Genomic DNA, 21,885 nt, shown 5'->3' with positions numbered 1-21,885 from the left:
GGCTCCTCGCAGAGAGATGACGGCTTGGTCATATAGGCGCAATTACTGATGCAAAAAGGCTCGTTTCGAAGAGTGGGGGCAGGTTTTGGATGATGATATGAACACCGCGCGAGATCAGGGATTTAAACAAGATCCCCTCAATTATCGCATCACATCACTCAAGCAGGTTCCCAGCATGCCTGACTCTAGCCAGCTGGGTAACCGTGATAATCCCGTCAGTCGAGTAAGCTTTTCCCCCTCATCCCATCTTTCTTGAACTATTCGTTCCCATTATACAAAATCGATACCAGCATACAACCAATCAGGCCCCTCACACCCTGAACAAGCGAAACGAATATTTCGACTTTCCCGAGAGAGATTCACATGATAATGACAACGCCCAAGCTGAAAATGCCCGAATAATAGAGAAAAAATGAATGAGGCTTTAGAACGAGCGTTTGCCCAACCGAACGAGTGGCCTTATTACGACGCGGCAAGAGACGAAGCCCGGGTAGCGAGAAAGTTATGGACTGATAAGATTATCACAGCAGACACCACATGGGAGCAGGGCCTCTCGGACATGACGTTCATGGATAACGTCTAAAAGGAGGTCTTGCGACAGATCCAGGAGGATGAGGGAAGGGGGGTTTGGGTGTAGCTCTACGATTTGGAATTGGGGGGCGGGAGGTGGTAACTGTTAATTTAATTGGAGGCTTGGGGTTGTTTGAATAGTGTATCATCACTTTGTAGGATAATGGGACGGGCGAGTTTTGGCATGAGCTTCTGGGCATGGTTTCTTGATGATCATGATGTGTCCTCGGTGCCTTTCGTGCCTCTTTGACTCAAAGACCATGATGCTCATGCGTTTCCTGTTTGGCTTGGCTTGGTCAGAAGTAGGTTTGGTTTGCCTGATGTGTTGACCACCAGAGTCATAGAACAGTCACCCAGCCTATATATCAACGGTTCGTTGGCCACTGGTACGATGGCCGGATTCATCACTTTTGGTGTCACCTGTGGCCTCGTCACCTCCTGATGGGAGAGTTTGTGCGTTGGCGTTCGGGGTGATGTATACATTGATATAAAGTACAAGGCATTGAATGGGAGTTTGGGAAATGAGGATGAATTCGAATACCTTACGTTACCGCAGGGAAGGGGGTCTAGACCAGCACGGATCTTCAAGGATTAAGACAACTGCTAGAGGGCCTGTATCGCATGTAACCTACTGTAGGGAGTGTTGAATCAGGGGACCAGCTCGACATGATTTCTTATAAATGCTTTCTTGACACACGATGATCCCAAGCTTCTCGACACTCCACACGGAAAGGCAGGACAGTATCAAGGCTTGTTTGATGTGTACAAACTCACGAGCATGGAAGGTCTCGGGGAGAGCTAGGTTATCTGACGGCTTTCTGAGCAACACTCTTCGACTTTTGTCAGCCGTTATATTCCACTTCCCTCAACACTTCCTTGCGACTTTCGTGACAAACTACCTTCGACTCTCCGAAGAAAATATCTCCGATTGTCCTGAGCAATTCATTCGAATTTATGGAGAACTTACTCTTGGCTTTGCTTGGACCGTTACCACTGCTTTGCAGGTCAATACTTAGCTCTGTCCCCTGCGACAAAAGCAGCATACCAACATGTCTGGGTTCAACAATACAGGCACCGGCGGTTCTGGTCTGCCCAAGTAAGTCGTTTGTCCCTATCATCTGAGCAACTTCCCCGCATTTTCCTTCATTTTCCTCAGGGTCAGGAAGTCAAATACCACCGGGCTTTTCTCTTTGAATTTCTATATTCACAAGATTATTTGATATTGTCACACATAATTTAAATCACAAATCCAATCAACATGAGAGTAATCAGGCTAAACAATCCTGCCCAGTTACCCTCACGGTTTTTGCTACCTCGGGATACGACCAACCCCCCCCACCCCCCCCCACCGCGGACAATTCCCCAATGCCTCAAGTCAACCATCAGACTCCTGTCCCTAACCACCCTCAGCCCATCAACGCGGAGAACCCATCAGCCCTGCAAGCTCAGCACCTCAACCTTCTCTCGTCAGTCAACCACGGCGCCCACTGAACTCCTCGAAAACATTCACAACACCATGCGTCTCCGCCAGCGCAACATGGAGACCGTTCAGTACCTCGAGTCTCAGGCTGAGGAGATTACACCTGGTGTTCGGGTCCATAACGGTGCAACAGTCGACGAGCCGAACGCCGTCATTGTCTGGTTGAAGAAGCCTCTCGACAACGCCGTGGCGTCTGCTCGCGCTGCGGAGGCGCTTTTTGACGAAACTTCTCGCATGGTCGAGGGAGAGATTGCCATGCATGAGCAGATGAACAAGAACCAGCACGAAGCCAATGCCGCTGCGGATGAAGGGCACAACGAGCATGACGCTCCACAGCAGCGGCGGGAAGTTCAGCCACGCAGCACAGGGGTATGTACCCGCAAGAATGAGCTCCTAGTTCTCCTTGAGGGTATGCACACTCCCGGCAGAATCCAGGGTTTAATTGATGCTTTGGGCCCTGAGCCCCCTGCTTGCTCAGAGATCAGCTTTGAGGGCATGGGTGATGTGGAGGCGGCGAGGAAACAGGCTTATTCCGAGAGGAAGAGCTACACGGATAAAATCTTACACATCAAAAAAAGAGATGGGCATTCCCTGTGGTAGGGCGAGTAAGCAGGAAACCCTTCCCGGTTGAGGAGAAGACTGATGGAGAGAGGACAGCGATGACCGGTTGTTGTAGAGTCGTGTAATAAATACCAAGGGTAGATGTACGATAGTGTAGAGATGGGGGGTTAATGCAAGGGAGTGTAGGATATTTGGTTTCGTGCTGACTTGTAAGTACCTGTGATTGTTGTAGTGGTCCTCAAGGGTTTGTCATTGTTATTGTGAAGAGTGCTAGACACTCACTACATGCCTAGTTCTGATTATTTTACGTATATGATGCACAACTATCAAGATCTTCGCCTGATACCTATGGCTTTCTGATCACCCCGTGTAGAGGATCCAGCGTTCATATTGCGCGGAGCTTCTGGCATACATTGAGTGGGCAGACACTACACCCTGCCCATAATGTGGGGCCTTCTTTTTGATTTTATATACTTGAATTTCAGCCTTTTAACTTCCCAAAGCAGATCACCAACATCCACAAAGCTACCGCCGTCACTGAGGGAGAGCCCAGCGAGCCTTAAATCTCACAACAATAGACCTTGCAACCTCATCAACAGAATCCAAAAAGAAAGCTCCTAGCTCTTCAGTTGGGAATGTATATTCCCGGGGGTCAGAGCCCTCAGCTTGTTCGCTGGTCAATGACGATGGAATTGATGCTCTACAAGCTGCAGCAGCAAGGGCTGAGGCTCAAAGGGCCTGCAAAAGCTACAGCGACAAGATACTTCATATCAAGAGAGAAATGGCGATCGCACCATCGCGAAGCATCAAACGCTAAGCGTTCCGGGGACGAGGGAAATGGAGACTGAGGGAGCTGGAGGGAGTAACGGCGAACAGTCGCCTGGTCTGTTCTGGAGAGCTGGGCACGGCGAGAGAAATGTTTGGCAGAGAAATTATGAAGGGCTTCGGTCTTTTTGACATTTGACTAAGTGGTGTATGATTAGGCAAGGGAAGGAATGTATCATGGTTTAGTAATATGGGGGGTAATGGAGTGATGTGCAGAATGATCGGTTTTGATGTTGTTCCGTCAATATCTGTGATTGTTGCATTCAGGGCTATCATTGACATGTTAAAGAGTGTTAGACATAGTATACGAACCTATTCTTTCGATTGCTTTATATAAAACGGACGCTTTTTAAGACACTTCGCCTGGTACCTCTGGGCTTTCATTGCCCGGGGTACATAGCATAACCGGTTTGACCGAATAATAGGGTAAGCTAGAGCTGTGAGAGCTCAGACCACCATCGTACACAAAAGCTGGTCAGACGGGCAGGGTCCTCAATCTCCTCAAGTTGCTGGGAATACAGGGAATGGGCGACGTCGAGGCGGGAAGAAAAGAGGTTTATTCCGAGAGAAAAAGATGTACGGACAAAATTCTGCACATCAAAAAAGAGATGGGTATTCCTGGCAGCAGTCGCGGAAAACCCAAGTGCTCTCACATTGGGGAGGAGCCGGATGACGCTGGGCCTAACTGAGCCAGGCCTGGGTTTACCGGTTGTTGGAGAGTAGGAAGAAGGGTTTGGGAGGGGAACAGACTAATTTGGTATTGAGGACTGTACCTGAATAGTTGGTTTTTGTGCTGACCTGTTAGTGCCTGTATTGATCCTCAAGGGTTGTCATCGTCGTTGTGAAGAGTGCTAGACACACTACATACTGTCTTCCGATTATTCTGTATTAAGAAATTCTCCATTTTCAACCTCGCCTAACCTCACGACCCCTTCAGGTCCCTGAGGGATGTTCAATTTCAGGGTGTACATGACCCTCTCATTCCGAGTGATTGCCCGGTCGTGAATGAACAGTCTCAGAAGCCTCTTGAACGCCTGGGAACGTGAGTAATCGCTACTCCGTTGGACCAAATGCTACGCGAAGTTACCTCGGGGATTGAATTATCGTTAAAGGACTTGAGCTGTAATGAGATGGTTATGCCCTGAGGAATGTAGGTGTTTTCGACGTAGGTCCTGAGTCTGGCCTTGACAACTTGGCCACGATGTGGGCGCCGTCGAACGGTTGAAGCCGTACAACTTCATCTCCCCGTCGGTGGATTTCAAAAAGGTTAAAACAACAGGAGGAAGATGAACCAGTTCAATGATCCAGGTCTCAACCGTTCTGGCGCTCCCAGGTAAGCGTCTCGATCTCCCCGGCCTTTACAATCTCTAGGCAATTATTCTTGTTTCCCTGCCAAGTCGTAGAAACCAAACCCTTCCCACCCCTCTCGATTCAATCAGAATATTGATCGATTTACCCAAAATTTTATCTCTGGGGCTGGAGCATAACCTTCGTAAAGGGAGCAAGACTTAGCCTCACAATCATCTACAGCAATCCTTCTACCACGAGCCAGTCCCTGCCTTTAGCCGCGCAGAACACCATGTTATACGAAGCCACACTTAACGCTTTGATCTTAGCACTCTTGGAAGATTCTGATCTTGTACTTCTTGGGCAAGCCAGCAACAAGTTGTTATCTGGATCTGGGGCACGAGAACCGCAAGCGAGTAATTCCGTGCCACCTGGATAACAAGAATGGCAGGCGATTTACCCGGTGCCACCTGTGCAAAAAGAAGATCACGTAAGGTACCTTACACAACCCTATGCCACCTTTCTACGATCGCAATGGCCCAGTCGCGTCCGATCATGCGCTTCGGCAAGTCCCGCAATGAGTTCTGCAAGATCCTCTTCATCATCGATATGAACAGCGCAGTGGACGATGTTGCCAACCGGATTGTCCGCCTCTACCAAGAGCTCGGAAGAAAGAAGAAGACGAATCAACGATGGAAAAATATTGACAGCTGAAGCGGCTCAATTGGTAAAAGATAAGGCCAAAATGGACAGAAAGAGCTGGAGGGACAAACTCCTTCGTTTCAAGGACCATACAGGATGGCAGAGAGAGTGAAGGGGGCCAAAGTAAGAGGAGGCGTTGCAGCGGAGGTGATGAACAAGGTTTGGTGTGAAGTTGAGGGGGGGGGAGGGGGTGGGTAGTCGTTTCGTTTCTAGGAGACTGTGTCAACGACACCTACTAGATATTGGGGGTGCATTTGTATTATAAATATATGTGAAGGTGACAATTACCGAAGGGTGTATAGCATGATGCTCTCTGGCGCGTATCTCACTTCATCAACGTCCTTCACGTGGTTCGGATACAGCTACCTTCCATCGCAGTCAACGTTCCTCGGAAGATCAATTTCCTGCCACGTTATTCCTTACCCATATCCACCTCTCAGTGCCACAGTCAAACTGTAGTATCAGCCAGCGAAAGAAGACCCAAAGCTATCACTAGTCTTCCGATTTAGATTCTTCTTCCTGCTCCTCCGCAACACCTTTGGGTCCCTGTCGATAACTCGGCCGCCTGAACCTCGCGCCTCTCTCTTCCATCCACGACCTCTGCACTGATGTCACCAGAAGGGAACTCATACCACCAACGGCGCCTGCAAGCCCGTCGAACCGCTCGATTTGTCAACCTATCTCGCCCGGGCGGATCCGGATATCATTGCAACTGAAAAGAGGAAGGGGAAGGAGAAAAGGATGCAGTCACTGAAGCACTGCTCGCACGCGGGTTTCATCAAGATCACCGGATTGTCCCGCCGCTTCTTTCAGAGATATGGCAATGACTGTCAACCGATTGGATGAAGCACAACCGACGCCTCATAGACTCACGACGGTTGGGACTAGGGTAGGAGGGCCTCTGATAGCTTTGGTAGAGCAGTTTCCGACAAAGTCATAGGGGCAATTACCACCACACCAACTATCCCCTTTAGGAGAACCAACCGAGGACCAAGTCAAAGGCTGTTGCTGTTGCTGTTGATGACTCTCTACCTGTTATAGCAAACAAGCAAAAGGCTGCTGGTCCAATCGATCAAGATCAAGAGGTGAAGCGTGCACTCCAGGGCAATGCCAACCAACCAAACACAGACGTCACAGTTTCTGGGCCCCGAAAACAAGTAGGTAACCTAGTGATTTTTGAGAGATGATATTAAAGTCAGAGCGGTCGATGAGATGAGACGGTTTTGACTTATCTTGTAAGATGAGCCTGTGAGACGAGCCAAATTGGTCCTATTTTGCTCAAGCCAAGTCAAATCTACCCGCCGGCTCGTCCCACGTCTTGCAAGCCAGTGAGATGAGCCAAATCGTGATGGCCTCAAGCCAAATGGAGGCCCTGGGCCGGTGAGCTAAGTCAAATCGAGGGCCGTCTCATCTCAACTCATCCCATCGACCACCCTGATTAAAGTTTGGATTTGATTAGGAATCAAGTATTGGATTCTAGGATATTGTAGATTTTTGGTGATCAGCGACACTGCGGTTGGATCGATGGTCTTTTCTGACATGTGACTGTGTGGGTAAGTACCTTATTGAAGCTTTTTGATGCTGTAGATATATGTAGATAGCTCATTCCTTGTGGCATCGTCTCCAGGCTTAGTGAAAAAAGGAGGGCATCTTGGCGGATGCATCCTCAGAATATTTACCATACCATCTATGACCTATTCCACCCAAAGTCGTCCGCAGAGAAAGCCCATCCGTTGTCTCGGCGCAGTAGCACTAAGGTCATGAAACCCATCATCACCAGGGTCGGCACAGCAAAAGCCAATATGTCCAAATAGGGCACCTGAGGATCAATTCCACATATTCACCGTCAGGGCCGACCTTTTTCAACCGGAATGAACTGGGTAACACCCAAACACCAGCGAGTAAACGCTCATATTGAGCAGCCCGAGCGCACCAGTACTCCCGACGACGAAAAACGCCGAACTAGAAGAAGCCAGAATCTATCTCTGGGAACTTGAAATCACCTTCACAACTCCGGACGATATCAATTTGAAACTTCAGCAATGACTGCTCAGGCCGGTGCCCCGGAATGGGCAGGTTTTCGGGACGGGGCCATTATATATGAATAGACATCTTCATGGCAGCAAGCCTCGCACCCTTCAACGAGTCGTCTATGAGAGCCGGTGAACATTTTGTCGTACTTCAGCCGACCTTTCAACCAAACCATCGGCAGAACCCCTTTACCGCACCATACAGCTACCCATCAGGACCGTCTCCCGAGCCATCAGACGAACCTTCACAATTCCAGCTCAAAGAGAGACAGGAGAAGATTCAACACAGGCTGGGGACGCGGCAGCAAACCCAGACCGGCCAACAACGAGATCATACCCGCTTCGAACAACACTAGTCAAGCTTTTCTGTACCTACCCCCTGAGATCTACCGACAGATTGGCCAGTAACTCACCAAGAGAGATGCGATTGCCGACGATCATCACTTCCGCGCGCCTAAGCCTGAGATGAACCGAGCTCTTCAAGACGTGAGCCAATTGACCGGCTGGGGCCTTCTGTATGATCATCAAAGCAACATAGATGCAGTGGTGGATGGGACCAAAAAGACAGCGTCAACAGATGTTTTCACCAAGAGCTTCTTGGAGCACCACTACAAATGTCTCCGGCCCCGAGAAGCACAAGATCCAGGATGGACTTCGTAGATACTCGTGCTATTCCTGCTTCCAAGAAGCGGTTTGAAGTCAGTCAGTCTGGTCCCTGCGAAGCTGGTCAAGAAGCAGTGCACCAAAGGGAAGGCATGTTCACCTCATCAATAAACCTCCTCTCTATATATAAGAGAACCTGTACGGAGCCCACTATTCATCTTACCAACACCCCCCCTGAATATAAGATTTAACTATCTTGCGAAGTATGATTATTATGGGTTGAAAGATATTTGATAGGCTCTGAACGATAGTTAAAATATATTGAAAGATAATCAAGAGGCTTTAAAAGATAGTTAAAAGGGCTTAAAAGATAGTTTAAGGGTTTTAAAAGATTGTTTAAAGACTATTAAGATAATTGAGAGGTTTTGAAAAATAATTTAAATGCTTTCAAAAATAAATTAAACTTTTATTAATTTTCCTCTAAGGCCTTTTACTATGTTATAGAAAAGGTAAGTAAATACGTTGGGAGGGGGGCACTGATAAGATAAATAAGTGGCTCCGTAAATGTTCTCTCCTCTATATAGACTCATGTTTACAATTAACCAGCCGGTACCTGCCATCACTCCTTACATCTCACTCCACCCCTTTCTTCCTCGCGGGACATCGTAATACCTTCCATCCCGAAACGAACACACCAGGGCTCCATTGCCAACCTCTCAGCTTCCTACTCCACAGGTAACAGCAAGAACAAAGTAAGCCTGCATCGTCAGGAAGTTCTTGACCGACAAACTCAACCATCGGACACAACAAGAGGGCGCACCACCCCCTCGCGGGTCAACATACCAAGACGCACAGCCATCGTCCGCACCTAAGCAACCGGCTACACACCAGCTCAGGCCCACTATCAACCAGACAAACTCAACTTTGCGGCGACTGGAACAAACTGTGGAGCAGGCGAATGTCGTCTTTCCCCATACAAGCCCTCTTCCTACCTATCCTCCCCAACCAGCGGGAGACCCTTCATCAAGTGAACGATCTCCAATCTCCCACTTTTCACCACCAGCTCCCAGGGCGGGCAAGACGCATTTCAAGAAGGAGGAGCTCCATTGGCCTTACAGGTTCTTGTAAAAGAGATGTTATCATGCAGCTGGAGCTAGAGATGCAAAACATATGTATACCCCCCTTTCCCGCAGAGCCATCTTCAAGCCGGAGCCTGTTCCGAGACGTATTTCAATTGCTTGAGAATGAATGACCGGCAACATGCTACCTCTTGTCGTCTCCGGCAAAGGTGCCGGGGTACCAGGATACTGCTGGTCTGGCAACAATTCCCGTTCCTGGATTTGAAGACGTGTGTCGACTATGCGCAATGCGTCATATCCCGGTGCGTAATAGCCGCACTGAGGTACAAAGAGGGTAAGGTGATTTCGTGGAATACGAGATGGCAATATGACTCTGTGATACCTGAGATGGCGAGTGAGAGTGACCTCCACTCATTTCAGGACCAGCATTTGTGTTGGTTCCACAGAGCATTTGTGGGCAGTTTTCATGTCTCAGCGCCTTTGAGAAGAGATTTTGAATATGCTGGGCCTGAGCATGGCGTTGGAGCAATAATCGGGTGTATTATCTCAAAAGTTACAACTCGAACATCTCATCTCAAGCTCAAAGCCCCCTCACCCAAAGTATCAGACGAACTGTGACGTCAGGTTCAAACGGTCGGCCGAGTCTCTTTTTACACTCTTGCTCAACCCCCACGCTGTGTCTCACAGCAGGACCCATTTACTATACAAATAGATAAGAAAGTCATCCCATCCCATCTCAACCCATCCAGAATTCCCTCACCAACCCCTTCACGGCGCAGGCCATCTCGGAGTGTCGCGGCCGAAGCAGAAAGCTGAAGAAAGCTCAACAGCAGCTTCTCTCGGCAAGACCCACAAGAGCTTCAGGAGTTGGACATGGGGGGCCCGGTCACTATTGGATGACGTCGGTACTTGCGGTGTCCATCGCCCCAGATGCCATCGACAACATGCGCGCAGGCGAAATGATGGACGGCAGCCGTACGTCTTGTGCATGGAGCTGGCCGTCAGTTCAGGAGAGATGCCCAGTCCATACCCACTGTCATATCGCTGCCTTGTCTGGAAGAGACGGAACAGCTCAGGGACGAAGGGACATGGCATCAAGCTCAGAGCGGGCATAGGGCTGGTGGGGCACATGGAGGGGCAGGCATGGATAGGGTGGCTTGGCAGATGTTGTTGAGCGAAGCCCAGGCCACAGCCCTCAATCCTCATCAGATTCACGAAGAATATCATCAACTTCCATTGCTGACTTTAAATAAGTGCATACGGGAATAAGGGGACCAACTCGGCCAGTCCGCCCAGCACGTGTTGGAAGTTGGGTGGGTGGCATGACTAGATTACTGGATGACTAGATGACTCTTCGCGGACCGACTTCTCGAACACGGAGCTCTCGGGTGGTAATCCGGACACATCGAGAACATACCTAGCTAGTCATCTCCGTAGAATGGGCAAACTTGGAAATCCAATGGTCAAACAAATCTCATCTTGGTGATTGGCTCTCGGCGAGGACTACGGATACTCAAACGGCAATCATTGACAACAGCTGGAGCATATACCGAGAGTTAACCGTGGAAGAGGTCCATTTTTAGCCGTGCCCGTCCGTTTCTTACCGGACATTCATTTTCGTAAACCCGATGACAGCTTCCGTAGCCCGAGACTGGCCTTCCGGGGTTGTTTTGGACCTGTTAGGCAAGTACTTTGGGACTCTAGATCAGAATGAGGCTCACGATGTGCATGGTGGTGTTGAGCTCAGCCCACCCACCCCCAGCCTGGCCGGCCGACAGAGCTAGATGCGCGATTTCAGACGACGGGAGACAGTCGAGAATTACAAACGTCAGCGTTACCGCACCCGCGCGGGCGGCGGGTCGGGGACAGTTAGAGCAATACTCTGGCCAGGGCGACAGCTGTGACAGGTCCCCCGGTGACGGAGGTCTTTTCGCTAAGCGGCAGGCTGGTGGCGATGAAGCGAGCCATCGCCAATGGCAGGATGATACCTTGGATCCTTAGTTGATCCCCTAATGGAATTGAGTTTTTTGTCAGCGTGGGGTGAACAGCAAGTCTCGCACTATCTTTTTGAGCGGGCGGGCGACGGCAGCAGGGAGGGGTCGGTGATGCAAGCAGGGCAAGGAAGGATGGGAAGCACCACAGCCCACCACCTTCACCCCACCTTCGTGTGTGGTCGCTCACCCTTTTTTATGTCGCTCATGCCACCACCACCACCACCCGTCGCGTCTCCTCTTCCTTCTTCATTCTTTCCCCATCAACAACTTCATCTGCTAATCTCGCCGTATTCTCCTGAATTCGTCGAGCATCCCTCCCCTTCCACTTCTTCACACAGACCACACACACATCAGGTAAGTCCCATCCTCGAGTAAGATCAACTGGAACCCCGCACCTCCTGCCTCACCCCGCCTGCATCGGACCTTCTCGAGCGACACCAGCTCCCACCCAATGGCTGCCCGGTCCCGGACTAGGTGGCCAGCCTGAGGACTGGAAAAACTTTATTATCTCGCGTCTCTCCCTCAAAAGCTCTCTCTCCATCTCCTCGTCTCTTCTTCTCTTCGACATATCTTCCTGCAATTCCCTGGAAACGAAACAGCTTACTCACCATCTCTCTCTCTCTCTCTACCAACAGCAAACATGACTGTCAAGGTTGGAATCAACGGTTTCGGCCGCATTGGCCGTATCGTCTTCCGCAATGCGGTTGAGCACCCCGACGTCGAGATCGTTGCCGTTAACGACCCCTTCATTGAGCCCAAGTACGCTGTAAGTAGCTAGCCGCCATTGCCTTTCCCTCCTTTTCCGACAGCATACTGACCACCACCCCCGCCCGCCCATAACAGGAGTACATGCTCAAGTACGACTCTACCCACGGCGTCTTCAAGGGCACCATTGAGGTCTCCGGCAGCGATCTGATCGTCAACGGCAAGACCGTCAAGTTCTACACTGAGCGCGACCCCTCTGCCATCCCCTGGAAGGACACCGGCGCCGAGTACATCGTCGAGTCCACCGGTGTCTTCACCACCACCGAGAAGGCTAGCGCCCACTTGAAGGGTGGTGCCAAGCGCGTCATCATCTCTGCCCCCTCGGCCGATGCCCCCATGTACGTGATGGGTGTCAACGAGAAGACCTACGACGGCAAGGCCGCTGTCATCTCCAACGCCTCTTGCACCACCAACTGCCTGGCTCCCCTCGCCAAGGTTGTCAACGACAAGTTCGGCATCGTTGAGGGTCTCATGACCACCGTCCACTCCTACACTGCCACCCAGAAGACCGTCGATGGTCCCTCGGCCAAGGACTGGCGCGGTGGCCGTGGCGCTGCTCAGAACATCATCCCCAGCAGCACCGGTGCCGCCAAGGCCGTCGGCAAGGTTATCCCCGAGCTCAACGGCAAGCTTACCGGCATGGCCTTCCGTGTCCCCACCTCCAACGTCTCCGTTGTCGACCTCACCTGCCGTCTCGAGAAGCCCGCCAGCTACGAGACCATCAAGGCCGCCCTCAAGGAGGCTTCCGAGGGTGAGCTCAAGGGCATTCTCGGCTACACCGAGGACGAGATTGTCTCCTCTGACCTCAACGGCAATGCCAACTCTTCCATCTTCGACGCCAAGGCTGGTATCTCCCTGAACGACAACTTTGTCAAGCTTGTCTCCTGGTACGACAACGAGTGGGGCTACAGCAGACGTGTGCTCGACCTCCTCTCCTATGTCGCCAAGTATGATGCTTCTCATTAACTCGGTTGCGTCCCCGCGAGACTGTAGTTGGTGATGGGTGCGCGCTTTGTGTGCCCTTTTTCCTAGATGAAGACGACACGCTCGACTGAAAATGGGTTTGGGTTGCGTTTGGAGCCTAGGTAGCAAAATATACCATGAAGCTTTAGAAGTACATTTTGTCGTTTTTACTTGACTGTGATTGTGCGCTGTGCGAACTGGATGACGTCACGGTCCCGAGGATCCTTACATGTTGTCCATCTTTTCGTTGATGTTTGTCCGTGGTAGTCTAAAAGGTGCCATTGGTACGTAGCTGGAGAAACACATACCCATCAGCACAGCATCTGGTGTTGTATCTTCTTAACCTTGATAGTTGAGGAAATCAGAAGCCCTATGCTGGATCTGGAAGACCATGAACCATGGTGAGTGGAGGGGAAGGCAACGGAAGGATGATCCTTTCTTAGGAAGTTGAGACTGGTGTTAGAGCCATGATGATTTTTATTTCGAGCTTGGGGTCCAGCAGAGAAGAAACCACCTCAGACCACAAGTTGGAAAAGCCCGTCAGGAATATTACATCAAGCTCTATTAAAATATGTACAGTAATCATCACGAAAAACCAACGCCCTTTCTCCTTTCTCTCTTTCTTTCTCTTTAGTTATGATTTCTCCATGTTTGCTGTCTGCTTTGCCTGACCACATTTGGTGTCCACTTTGCTGTTGATTTCCTGAGACAACCACGTTGATGTCAACGGGGTCTAACCCAGCCAGTTCATCTCGGTCGTGTAAGAAAGCAGCAGACAACACCTTCCAATTTTCCCTCCCCTCCCCCAACAACAACCCCCCCTCCATTACCATCTTCTCTTGGCGAACAATATCCCACATTCTCTCTCTCTCTCTCTCGTTTTCAGTGAGATGTCGTTGGCTATCATGACCACACAGCCATCGTCAACTTGACCTTACACACCAATGATTCCTCCACAATCACCACCCCCATAATCAACCGCCTAAAAAGCACCTCCCTGCCCCTCCCCACTCAGCCCCCTCAAACTCCTCTCACTCAGCTCACTCTTCAACTCGCACCCCTTACTCTCCCTCTCCATCCGGTCCCACACCCTCATGCTCTTCCTTAATTTTTCTTGTCGCACCTTCAACTCCTCCCTCAGCCTTTCCTCGTCTTCTTTCATTTTTCTGTAGTGGGGGTCCTTCTCGTCTATTGTTGCCATTGAGGGGTCTAATCTCCCGCCACTGCCCGGGGGAAGGAGAGGGGGCAAGGTACTCATCAGATTCTGAGCCAGCGTCGCGCGAGGGGGTTGCGGGGAGGATAAGGCGGGCCCGGTGGGGGGGTTGAACGGCCTGTTGGTGTTGACACCAGCGGAGGGGCCGGTAGGAGGGGGGAGGGAGACGGAGGGGGTGGAGGGGGAGGGGGAGGCTACGCCGGTGGAGGGGGGGCCGTTGTGGGAGGGGCCCGAGATGCTACCCCCTGCTGAGCGGGGACCTGTCGGGATGGAGGAGGGACCGGTCGAGGTGGGGATGGTAGGGGAGGAGGTTTGTCGAGGTGGAAGATGGGAGGGGTGGTTGTGGTTCCTTGAGACAGAGTTGGGCGGGCCCCAGGAGGAGGAAGGGTTGATGCCGCGGCCTCCTCCGCCGATGCTGTTGCGAGGGGTGAAGTTGCCTCTGGGGGAGGGAGCAATGTAGCCGCGGGGTCCGGAGGGCGGGATGCTAGGACTAGTAGTATCCCGGGCTGGGCCGCTCGGGGGGATTTGAGGGGTCGAGTGTTGCGGGATGGGTGCCACGGGGGAGGTGAAGTTGCGGGAGGCGGCCGGGCCGGTGGGAGGGGCTCTAAGCGCTGCCGGGGCCCGGGGAGGAGAGCGCATGGGAGTAGAATTGATCTCTGTAGCCGCTGGCCTTGGGGCTGGCTGCATAGTTAACTGGACAGGCTGCTGTGGCGAGGGCTGCGGCGGGGCCTGTCTGGGGGTCTCTCTGGGCGGGGGAGGAGCCGAAGTTTGTACGGGAGTTGGCGCTCTCATGGAGGGCGGACGAGGCGGAGACCTGGGCGCGGGAGACTGAGGTCGAGACCGATCGTCCCGGCCACGACGAGAAGGAGGCCGCGGAGAGGATCTACCAGAGCCGCTGCGAGAGTTGATCACCGAAGTGTTGACGGAATCCCGGGGCAGCGGTGACTGGCGACGGAAGGTCGAGGCAGCAGGAGGATATCTGTCATCGCGAGGGTCTCGACGTTCCGGAGAACGAGAGCGAGGACGATAAGAACCTCCGCCGCGGGGACCGGCTGGAGGAGAACGTCTCAGAGGGGGAGAACGGTCCCGGCGAATTCTGTCTCTGTCAAAAGGCGAGCGGGACCTGCGTCTGTTACCACACAAGAGTTACTAAAAGCTTGCTCAAAAAGTCGAAAATAAAAAGTTATGCTCACCTGATGTCCAAGTCGCGACGCGGGAGAGGAGAACGAGGGCGCTCATCTCGATCATCTCTTCTGTCGTCTCTGCGATCATCTCTTCTGTCGTCAAATCGCCTGTCATCTCGGCGATCGTCTCTTCTGTCAATGTCGCGCCGGTCATCTCGCCGGTCATCACGGCGGTCGTCTCGCCGAGGAGACATGAACCGGGGAGGCGGTGATCTTCTCATTGGGCTTCTTCTTGGAGAACCACGATGCAAGTCGGTTCTTCCTCGGCTTCTGCTACGACGCCAACGCTGAGGGGCACCACGATCTCTTGATCTGTCGCGGAAGCGATCAACACTGCGTGACCTGCGTCGAGGAGACGGTCTGCCGGGGACATAGCTGTCGGGACCTCCCGGCGGGGTGCGACCGCGATCCCTCATGGGACTGCGTGGTCGTGGGGGAGGTGATCGGTCACGGTTGTAAGGTCGATAAGATTCACCTGCACCGTACCTTCTGACTTCGCCGTCCTCGTATCTGTCGTCGCGATCGTCAGTATCAACGCCCTGATCAACGAGAAAAAAAATCGGCACAAAAAAATACGAAGAAAAAAACACATGAACAAAAGAAAGACGTATGAAAAGTGAAAACCACGAGAGCTCCACTGAGAGCTAAGCTAGCTAAAATTCACCGAGGTCCCTGAAAGAATCTCCCTGAACTGATAGCAGTGATTCCCACTCACTCCCCACGCCGTCATCCTTCCACCTAATAAAACCTAAGCCTGCACGAAATTGACACCTGTTTGGTCCAGTAACTCGAAGTCGACATGTTCGTTCTGATCACCAGATGTTGCTGATGAATCCATGACCCGCCTACAACTCCTCATCATCCACAGCTAGCTCCACGTAATAGAAAGAGGATCCCGAGAGACGTGTGCGGCGACTGACAGGTTCTATCTGACGATAAAACTCTTCACTTCTCTGCTTGATGTCGACGAGAGCTTCCTCATCTTCGTCAAAGCTCCACTTGCGACGCTTATGGGCCGATCTGCTGCGAGAAGAAACTGATTCAAAATCTCGTCCATCGCAGCTGGGTTGCCAATATGAGCTGGGGCGATGTTCGTGTTGGTTGGCTTCGATCCAACGTTCTTGTCAACTGGACCAGGCAACTTTGTTCCAGCAGTGGCAGCCTTGAAGCTTTCAGTGTTCATCGACTTGATGGGCAAAGCTGACGCGCCAACATCAACAGCCGTGTTCTCTTCGGTGGTTGAGGTGGTCTCACCTGGAGGCAGAGAAACACCAGTGACAGCGGGTTTCTCATAAGCAACCAGGAGCTCCATCCGAGCCACCTCTTTGGCAAGCTGGGAATCAGTCATTGAGCGATTGTCTCTGAAGAACGCCCGAGGAGCCCCTGCAATCTTCTCGAAAGTACCGTCCGAGCAGAACTTGAGCCGCATCTCCAGGCATGACTGAGCTGCCACGGTAGCGGCACTGGGAGCGTCATTGGATGTAGAAGCAACGGCCGTATGGGCGGGCATAGCAGTGTTGATGGTAGCAGGGCAAGGCTGAACATTGCCCTTGGGGGAATGTATGTTGATGTTGGAGCGATACTCCGAGATAACCTTTGGAAGACTCGGTTGGGTCATCTTGTTCGACTTGAACGGTGAAAATAGAATGTTCGAAGGCGACTCTTGGAGACTTGAAGCCGGAATAGAAGCACGACAGGCCGAAAAGCGTCGTTTGCTCGCGCTGCTCAGTTCGTAGGTCACCGAAAAATTGCTTGCTCGGGTGACGGGCGCGCGGGGGTCAATGGAGGTTTGCTACTGGAAGCGTCGTGTGCTCGCGAGCTTCGTGATGAGGTTGGGAATACCTGATGAAATGTCAATCCACGCCTTTTCTAGAGGGAAGAAGGCACACTTACATATTCCAAGATGGATATCTTCCACTTGATGAGGTAAATAACTCGCCGTGCGAGGTAGCTTTCACCCAATGAATTGAGAGAAAGGGCGGCGCAATGAAGTGATAGATGTTGGGAATGACACGACTGATCAGGACAACCCTTCGCCGGTGGGCTGCTCGTCGTTCAACCGAGGAAACAGACGAGAGGATGTCGGGCTATTGAGGTCCTTTTCTAAGGCGAAAGCCGTGATCCAAGCAGCTGTCGGGATGATGAGATAATACTCGCTTGCTCGAATGTAGATGAAGCGCGGTATCCTGGTAGGATGTAGGATGAAGAGGTCTAGTCAACCTGCGACTGGTGGTGACGGCACACACCAACAGATGAGAGCCTCGCGCGGTCAGGTGTGAGCGAGTCGATGAGGGTAATGGTGTAAGTGAGTCGTCGCTAAGGCTGAAGCTGACCGAGATGGAAGACTGATGTGATGTAGACGCAAGTAGATGCTGTCTTCAATGTGAAGGTCGTTGGTGGTGAAAGTGGCGGTCGAAGCTGTCAAGACATCTCCTCCAGACTGTCGCTGCGTGTTGCAGAAAAAAAACTCTCATCCCCCCAATGGGGGCCTTGAATTACCTCTCCCTTTCGATGTCCCTGCCCCGTCGTCGTCCCATTACCCGACGATGCTGCTACCAGTTGCTCCCAGCACCGACAACCCTTCACCCACCACTCGACGCCGACATCAACAATACCTCCCAACCACCCCATCAATCCCTATTGTCTTCCATCATCCCCCTACTGTCCCAATGACTCCTCCATCCTGCTCCCCCATATCACCCACCGCCACCCATCCATCTCACTCGAGATCCAACAACAGCACCGCAAAGAAAAGCCCACATACCTCCTACTACGCTCCATGATATCAATATATCTCTTCAATTCCGTAATCTTCAAACGTTCGTTATCAAAACAACACACAAAAACAATATCAAGAAGGTTCAGCCTCGCAGTCAGCTCTTCCCAAATGTCGTTCAAGGAAAGCCAGCAGCGCCCCACAATTTTTCTCAGTGTCCAGCGTGGCGCGCGCCGCCGACGCGACGAGGCACAGACGCCGCCAAGAAAACCCTTTTTATCTGATAAGCCTTTCTGTTGCACGTTGGAGGGTTAGGGTTCTTGCCATTCCCACACCCAACACCTGTGTAATTGCGGTTAACTAATACCTTTCAAAAAGAGAAATATACCTCGAAAGATGGCCTTTTGACTTTCTTTTGCAGCACCAGTGATTTCATCCACAGCTTGCCAAACACCCCCGTCCAACATCACCACGCATGATTGCAAAACACACAAAACCACCACATCATCAAAAACACAACAGACGACTCAATACTAGATCCAGTATACACTTAATCCCAAATATTACCCTCGCTGTACTAGCAAACACCACCTTCCACATCCCTCCTACCCCAATCCGTTAAAACCAAACTTGCCTACGCTGCGGTTATCCACCACCCCAGCCACTCCTCGCTCTCTGATGGAGGGGAAAAAAAACCAAGAGAAAAAAAGAAAAAAAAAAAAAAACTAACCCCCTCACCCCCTCCTATTCCCCTCATCCTCCGTCGTCTCCCCCCCGTGAAGCTTCCTCGCCTGCTCAGCAATAAACCGCAGCACATCCTTAAAATGCCTACTCATCATCGGCGCCAACCCATTCACCTCGCTCCTGATGGCATTCCCGAACCGCCTCTTCATCACCTTCCTAGTAAGATCCGGGTCCGACCAGCAAGCGTGGTCGTTGGCAACATAGACCTGTGAGTTGTCCTTGTACCATGACGACAAGTCCTCGTCCACGTCCGACTTGACAGGCCGGAGACTGCCGTCCACAAAGTTTACTATGCCAGCGATTCGGTTGCGGACGTCTGTATCAGAGTTAGCAGTGTGGTAGTCGTGGGATATGGAGGGGAATACTCACTTCTGTTGATCAACAGGACCTTGATCCCGAGGTAGGCATTACCCACCCCCATCAGGTAGATCTCGTCTGCCCCGTCGTAGAGCTGGAGGTAGTTGTCCCAGATGTAACACATCAGCTCTTGAAGATGCATTTGGAGAGTCTTCTCGTCCATTCTCGGGGTGAAGTGCTCCGTGTCGTCTGTTCGGGTAATGTAGTGGGGGACGTTGATATCAATCACCCCAAAGTCATTGTTGCAAGCCCAGTCAATGTACTTGGCCACACCATCAGACTGCACAAAGTTAGTCATCTATCCAGGTTGCTACAAGATACAGGCAAACTCACGACCCAAGAATTGTGTGGCTCGAGAGAGTTATCAAGGGGATCCGGCTGCCCATGCAGCTCGGGAGGGTCATGTACAATCAACAGCAGCTTCTTCGCGGACTGCACGCCCTTTGTCACCAACACTTGATTCTCAAATGACCTAAAGATGATATCCCGTTGGATATACAACGGGAGCATGCCGTACTTGGATAACTTCTCTTTCTGTGATGATCTGATCACGTCGTGCAGGCGAGACGAGTCGTTCTTGGTCATCTCTGTAACGTCGATGATGCCCGGCCGCATGCACTCCCAATAGGGAGCCTGGTAAGCTTGGACCTTGGCCAGGACTTTGCTGGCTTCCTTGCTGATTCTTGGAATCTGCATCTGCGGGGGTGGTTCACCCATGAGGGTTTGAGCGACAGCCAGGGCCGATTTGGAGATGGCGATCAGATTGTAACCACCCTCCAAACAAACGGCAACCTTGCCGCCCGCCAGAGACATCAACATGTGTGTCATGTGAGCGTAACAGGCAGGCGACACGAAGCAAGCGCCGAGCTCATCTCCGGCGGCAGCGTCGAAACCGGCAGAGATGATAACCAGGTCGGGGTTGAACTCATGGCCAATTGGCATAACAATCTTTTGGAATGCCGCCATGTACTCGCCATCGCCCATGCCCTGGTCGTGCCACGCGATGTTGATGTTCTTGCCGAGCCCGTTTCCAGCACCGCATTGCTCCATCCCGCCATCCGGAATCATGGGGTTATCAGGCTTTCCTGGGTAAAAGTCTCCGTTCTTGTAAACATGCAAAGATATGTAGAGAATGTTGGGATCCTCGTAAAACATGTTCTGAATGCCGTTGCCGTGGTGGACATCCCAATCGAGAATCATGACGCGGCGGCAAATGTCGGGGTACTCCTTCTGGCAGACTTTGGCCGCAATCGGTACGTTGTTGAACAAACAGAAACCCATAGGTTGGTCGTACTCGGCGTGATGTCCTGGTGGTCGGATAACAGCGAAGGCATTCTTGACGGTGCCGGTAACGACAGCCTTGCAGGTTTCGATGGCACCACCGGCCGAGATCAGAGAGGCCTCGTATGTCATACTACCAACATAGAGGGACTCGCGACCTTGGTCCATCATGGCTGAGATATCGCGGAGTTCGTGCGTGGTCTTGGTGGACAGAGCCTTGACCCAGTTGAAATGTTCGACTCTATGAACAGTACGGATCTCTTCTTCTGTCGCTTCCCTTGCAGGAATCCTCCACATGTAGCTGGTTGGTCTGTTGTTAATGACATCGATGAGCTCGGCATCTGTTCCCGTAAACAGGAGACCGTGCTTTTTGAAGATCCTCATGATGACCTCGATACGCGATGGGTCTTCTGGGTGGTGAGGGTTTGGCCCGAAATCCGCGTTGGCATGGAGCTTCATGCGGTCATCGTAACAGCAACCGGTTGGTAGGATCCCTTTTCGTCGGAAACTTTCAGGATAGCCAGGCTCGCCACTCTTGGAAGCTGTCCCTTCGGCACTGCTGTCGGCGCTGTGGCCGTTTGGTGTCTCCAGAGAGCTCCCTCCCGACTTGGACGTTGGTTCTGAGTAGCCATTGGCGGACTGTATAGAAGGCGCATCCGCGGTCCCATCCATCACAACATCTTGGTCAACGTCCATGATGCCGCAAGGACCTGGCCAGCAAATGGAAGAGGCGAAGCGAAGGTGTTGTAGACTTGGCAAGTTTGTCTGGCTTTTGTTAGCGACGAGTCTTGAAGATAAACAGAGGTAGTGTCGAGGAAGGTGAAAAAGATAGGTGCCAAGGGCAAACAAGGCAGAAGGCTTGAGGATATGAGCTAGGCAGAGGAGGAAAGATATAGGGCTATGATAAGCACAGTGCCCAGCTACGTGACCCATTTCAAGTGCGTGAGATGAAATGGTCAAAGACTAGTCGGAGATGAGACGATTGGAGGCTGGCACTTGCAGCAGTCTCCCGGTCATGCCCCAAACAAACGATGCTTGCCTTACCAGATTCTTGGTAATAGGAAATGCAAAGAAATCTCTGTTCGAGGCGATTTCCAGAATACACGTGTAGTGTAGTAACTACTAGTAGTGTCGGATATTGGCTGGAAAGCCGTCGGGTGTTCGATGTTGACGGGTACTTCGAGAAGGGGATGGATCTGATATGAGACGGGATGCTGCTTGGATCTGCCAGTTGCTGCGGTGCGAAACTCCTCGCGCAGAGCTCTGAGCAGGCCTCAGAAAATAACCGAATGCTAGAGACACGTACCTCGTTGAAATAATGGGATGACTGAGCTATGAAGAGCGCGGCGCATGCCTTGTGTGGGTGGTCGTGGGTGATGATGAGTGTGGTTTTGGGGTATTGTTTGGTTTCTGGAGTAAGTGGCTTAGTGACCGCTGAAGACCGCTGGACCGCCTGCCACTGAGAGTCGCTACAGCCCCACCACAGAATAATGAGCAAAGCAGGAGCAAAGGCAGTTGAGGAAACCAGTCC

At 51.8% G+C, this 21,885-nt stretch overlaps 6 protein-coding genes across 6 annotated transcripts; 3 read left to right on the top strand and 3 right to left on the bottom strand.

Moving 5' to 3' along the window:
• Positions 1 to 2,086: 2,086 nt before the first annotated feature.
• On the top strand, positions 2,087 to 2,650 carry QC763_305115 (uncharacterized protein; the record flags this gene model as incomplete). Its single annotated transcript, XM_062910959.1, has 1 exon — positions 2,087 to 2,650. The coding sequence occupies one exon, from the start codon at positions 2,087 to 2,089 to the stop codon at positions 2,648 to 2,650; it is 564 nt and encodes a 187-aa protein (XP_062766950.1).
• Positions 2,651 to 5,167: 2,517 nt separating this feature from the next.
• QC763_305113 (uncharacterized protein) lies at positions 5,168 to 5,437 on the top strand (the record flags this gene model as incomplete). The annotated part of the gene is made up of 1 exon (XM_062910958.1): positions 5,168 to 5,437. The coding sequence occupies one exon, from the start codon at positions 5,168 to 5,170 to the stop codon at positions 5,435 to 5,437; it is 270 nt and encodes an 89-aa protein (XP_062766949.1).
• Positions 5,438 to 10,975: 5,538 nt separating this feature from the next.
• On the top strand, positions 10,976 to 13,100 carry QC763_305110 (uncharacterized protein). The gene is made up of 3 exons (XM_062910957.1): positions 10,976 to 11,485; positions 11,767 to 11,897; positions 11,975 to 13,100. Exons 2-3 carry the CDS (start codon positions 11,772 to 11,774, stop codon positions 12,860 to 12,862), a joined length of 1,014 nt encoding a protein of 337 aa, XP_062766948.1. The 5' UTR covers positions 10,976 to 11,485; positions 11,767 to 11,771; the 3' UTR covers positions 12,863 to 13,100.
• Positions 13,101 to 13,311: 211 nt separating this feature from the next.
• Positions 13,312 to 15,672, bottom strand: QC763_0052600 (uncharacterized protein; the record flags this gene model as incomplete). Its single annotated transcript, XM_062905780.1, has 2 exons — positions 13,312 to 15,201; positions 15,266 to 15,672. The coding sequence occupies 2 exons, from the start codon at positions 15,670 to 15,672 to the stop codon at positions 13,842 to 13,844; spliced, it is 1,767 nt and encodes a 588-aa protein (XP_062766947.1). The 3' UTR covers positions 13,312 to 13,841.
• Positions 15,673 to 16,181: 509 nt separating this feature from the next.
• Positions 16,182 to 16,874, bottom strand: QC763_0052590 (uncharacterized protein; the record flags this gene model as incomplete). Its single annotated transcript, XM_062905779.1, has 1 exon — positions 16,182 to 16,874. One exon carries the CDS (start codon positions 16,872 to 16,874, stop codon positions 16,182 to 16,184), a length of 693 nt encoding a protein of 230 aa, XP_062766946.1.
• A 1,553-nt stretch (positions 16,875 to 18,427) lies between these two features.
• Positions 18,428 to 21,748, bottom strand: HDA1 (Histone deacetylase hda1). The gene is made up of 3 exons (XM_062910956.1): positions 19,407 to 21,748; positions 19,086 to 19,353; positions 18,428 to 19,032 (listed from the first exon to the last, which is right to left on the bottom strand). The coding sequence occupies exons 1-3, from the start codon at positions 21,285 to 21,287 to the stop codon at positions 18,707 to 18,709; spliced, it is 2,475 nt and encodes an 824-aa protein (XP_062766945.1). The 5' UTR covers positions 21,288 to 21,748; the 3' UTR covers positions 18,428 to 18,706.
• Positions 21,749 to 21,885: the final 137 nt, after the last annotated feature.

The sequence above is a fragment of the Podospora pseudopauciseta genome, chromosome 3 (assembly GCF_035222475.1).
Source record: "Podospora pseudopauciseta strain CBS 411.78 chromosome 3, whole genome shotgun sequence".
Lineage (NCBI taxonomy): Eukaryota > Fungi > Ascomycota > Sordariomycetes > Sordariales > Podosporaceae > Podospora > Podospora pseudopauciseta.
This window is presented reverse-complemented; position numbering and strand designations above follow the sequence as displayed.